Source organism: Eimeria mitis, genomic scaffold, assembly GCF_000499745.2.
Source record: "Eimeria mitis Houghton genomic scaffold, Emh_scaff164, whole genome shotgun sequence".
Classification (NCBI taxonomy): domain Eukaryota; phylum Apicomplexa; class Conoidasida; order Eucoccidiorida; family Eimeriidae; genus Eimeria; species Eimeria mitis.
This window is the reverse complement of record NW_013569955.1, coordinates 20,681-23,781: the sequence shown is the minus strand read 5'-3', so window position 1 is coordinate 23,781 and position 3,101 is coordinate 20,681. Positions and strand designations below refer to the sequence as shown.

Here is a 3,101-nt window from a genome sequence, read left to right as displayed (position 1 = left end):
GCTGCTGCTGCTGCTGCTGCCTCAAGCGTGTTGTGTTTTATGTTCGCTGCTGCTGCTGCTGCTGCTGCTGCTGATGGTGCTGATGGTGCCGATGGTGCTGCTGCTGATGGTGCTGCTGCTGATGATGCTGATGGTGCTGCTGCTGATGGTGCTGCTGCTGCTGATGGTGCTGCTGCTGGTGATGATGGTGATGATGATGATTATGTTGCTGTTCTTTGTAGCTGCTGTTGCTGCTACAGCTGGCGTTTCTGCTGCTGTTGTTATTTATTGCTGCTCGTGTGTTGCTGCTGCTGCTCTGCTGCTGCTGCTGCTGCTGCTGCTGCTGCTGCTGCTGCTGCTGCTGCAGGGTGTGTGGATACGGCTGTGAAGGGGCTGACGGCCTCCCTGAGACAGCTGAAGTCGATGCTGGGCCCCCACTGCCAACTCAGGGTAAGGCTGCTGCTGCTGCTGCTGCTGCTGCTGCTGCTGCTGCTGCCGCGGTTGTTGTTGTCGTTGCTGCTATGGGTGTAGCTGCTGCTGCTCTTGCGTTTGGGTTGCATGGGGATAGAGACGAAACGACAAAGGCAGAGAGACAGACAGAGACAGACAGAGACAGACAGAGACAGAGAGAGAGACAGAGAAAAGGAGAGAGACAGAGAGAGACAGATAAAGAGAAATAGATAAAGAGAAATAGATAAAGAGAGACAGATAGAGAGAGAGAGACAGAGACAGAGACAGAGAGAAAAGGAGAGACAAAGAGAGACAGATAGAGACAAAGAAATACATACTTGTTGCTTCTTTTATTTATCACATTTACACCTTTACATATATACATATATATTTATTTATATATTTATTTATTTTTATATTTATATATAAATATATTTATATATTTATATATTTATATATTTATATATTTGTATATATATATATTTATATATTTATATATTTATATATTTGTGTGTATATGCAGCTGCACGCGGTGGGTTATTCGCTGGGGGGCGCAGTGGCGCTGCGGGCAGCCAACATCATTTGTGCTGAGCTGCTGCTCGTCAAGGCGCAGCAGCAGCAGCAGCAGCAGCAGCAAACCCACGCTTTCTCTCCTCTCAGCTGCAGCAGCAGCAGCAGCAGCGGCAGCAGCAGCAGGAGTAGGAGTAGGAGTAGTAGTAGGAGTGGGAGGAGGAGGGGGAGAAGCAGCAGCAGCAGCAACTGCAGCAGCAAAAGAAGGAGCAGCAATAACAGCAACAGCATCAGCAGCAGCAGCAGCAGAAGTAGAAGCCGAAGCAGAAGCAGAAGCAGCAGCAGCAGCAGCAGCAGCAGCACTGCAGCAGCAGCAACAGTCGCTGACTCTTCTTTGTTTCTCAGCCCCACAGCAGCAGCAGCAGCATCTCCTCCTCTGTCTGCTGCAGCAGCAAACTATTTCTCTCCCCTACAAGCCGTACAGACCTGGCCCCCGCTACCTAGCAGGGAACACAGCAGCAGCAGCAGCAGCAGCAGCAGCAGAAGCAGCAGCAGCAGAAGCAGCAGAAGCAGCAGCAGCAGCTGCAGAAGCAGCAGCAGCAGGAGCAGCAGCAGTATCCATGGTAGGATGATGGGGAGTAAGGGGTCCCGTCGTGCGCGCAGCAGCAGCAGCAACAATAGCAAACGCCACAGCAGCAGCAGCAGCAGCAGCAGCAACAGAAGCAGCAGGAGGAACAGCGAAACCGCAGCAGCAGCAGCAGCAGCAGCAGCAGCAGCAGCGCATCTACAGCCATTTGCATCTCCTCTACGGCCCTATCCTGCTGCAGCAGCAAATGCATTTGAAAGCAGAGCAGCAGCGTTCTCCCCAATTGCTGCTGCAACCAGCAGCAGCAGCAGCAGCAGCAGCGGCAGCGGCAGCGGCAGCAGCAGAAGCAGCAGAAGCAACAGCAGCAACGACGATGGTGACTATCTTGCTGCTGCAGCAGCAACAGGAGATTTGGGTTTTCCTCTGCGTTCCTTTCTCCGCGACATGGCAGCAACCAGCAGCAAACAGCAGCAGCAACAGCAGCAGCAGCAGCAGCAGCAGCAGCAGCAGCAGCAGCAGGAGCAGCAGCAAGAGCAGGAGGAGGATAAGAGTGTTGTTGTGTGTGAGGAGTTTGTTGGTGGGGTGCGGTTCATGGGCCTGCTGCTGCTGTCTTCCTTTACTTCTACTGCTGCTTGTGCTGCTGCTTTCTTTCCTTTGCCGTCGCCGCTTTCTTCTGTCTTTGAGTCGGTTATAGAGCTCATACAGGACGCCAACACGGTGTACGTACACCCCAACACACACACTATATATTCACCTTTTTGGTTTTTTCTTTTTTGTTTATGTGGTGATGATGGTGCTGCTGCTGTTGCTGCTGATACAGTTCTTGCCCAGCCTGCTGCTGCTCCTGCTGCTGCTGCTGCTGCTGCTGCTGCTGATGCTGCTCGTGTTTCACAGATACTTCTTCCGCTGCTGCTGTGTTGACGCAGCAACAGCAACAGCAGCAGCAACAGCAGCAGCATCAGCAGCATCAGCAGCAGCAACAGCAGCAGCAACAGCAACAAGAGCAGCAACAAAAGCATCAACATGTTTTATTTATTTTCTTTTTTTTTGTTTTGCTGCAGCTGGAACAATGAAGTGGCGATGCGCAGCTTCTGCGCCACCTTAGCTGCAGGTAAATACCAGCAGCAGCAGCAGCAGCAGCAGCAGCAGCAGCAGCAGCAGCAATAGCAGCAGCAGATATGTTTTGTATGTTTTGTATGTTGTTTGGTTGTTTTTGTGTTGTATGGTGATGGTGTTTGTGTGGGTGTTTATTCTCTCTTTGCATTTCTTGGTTTTGTTCGTGCTTGTTGCTGCTGCTGCTATTGCTGCTGCTGCTATTGCTGCTGCTGCTGCTGCTGCTGCTGCTGCTGCTGCTGCTGCTGCAGGTGGTGTGTTGTTTCGGGGTAGCAAGCTGGTGATAGCGCACGGCACTGCTGATGGGGTCGTCCCGCTTTGGATGGGGCGGCGTCTCTTCTCTCTCGCTGGGCAAACGGGAGCTCTGCACCAACGCAGCAGCAGCAGCAGCAGCAGCAGCAGCAGCAAGCAGCAGCAGCAGCAGAAGAGACAGCAGCATCAAAGGCAACAGCAGCAGCAGCAA

General features: G+C 52.3%; 2 protein-coding genes across 2 annotated transcripts in view; both read left to right on the top strand.

Annotated features, from left to right (window-relative positions):
- EMH_0001410 (uncharacterized protein) overlaps nucleotides 1-1,571 on the top strand; it is a gene marked incomplete at both ends in the record, with an annotated part of 7,085 nt that extends 5,514 nt beyond the window's left edge. Inside the window, 3 exons of the mRNA XM_013495568.1 lie at nucleotides 27-133; nucleotides 347-429; nucleotides 987-1,571. Of these exons, the coding sequence (XP_013351022.1) occupies nucleotides 27-133; nucleotides 347-429; nucleotides 987-1,571 (775 nt within the window). The remainder of the gene's footprint in view (nucleotides 1-26; nucleotides 134-346; nucleotides 430-986) is intronic.
- Nucleotides 1,572-1,969: 398 nt separating this feature from the next.
- Nucleotides 1,970-2,692, top strand: EMH_0001400 (uncharacterized protein; the record flags this gene model as incomplete). Its single annotated transcript, XM_013495567.1, has 2 exons — nucleotides 1,970-2,244; nucleotides 2,587-2,692. 2 exons carry the CDS (start codon nucleotides 1,970-1,972, stop codon nucleotides 2,690-2,692), a joined length of 381 nt encoding a protein of 126 aa, XP_013351021.1.
- Nucleotides 2,693-3,101: the final 409 nt, after the last annotated feature.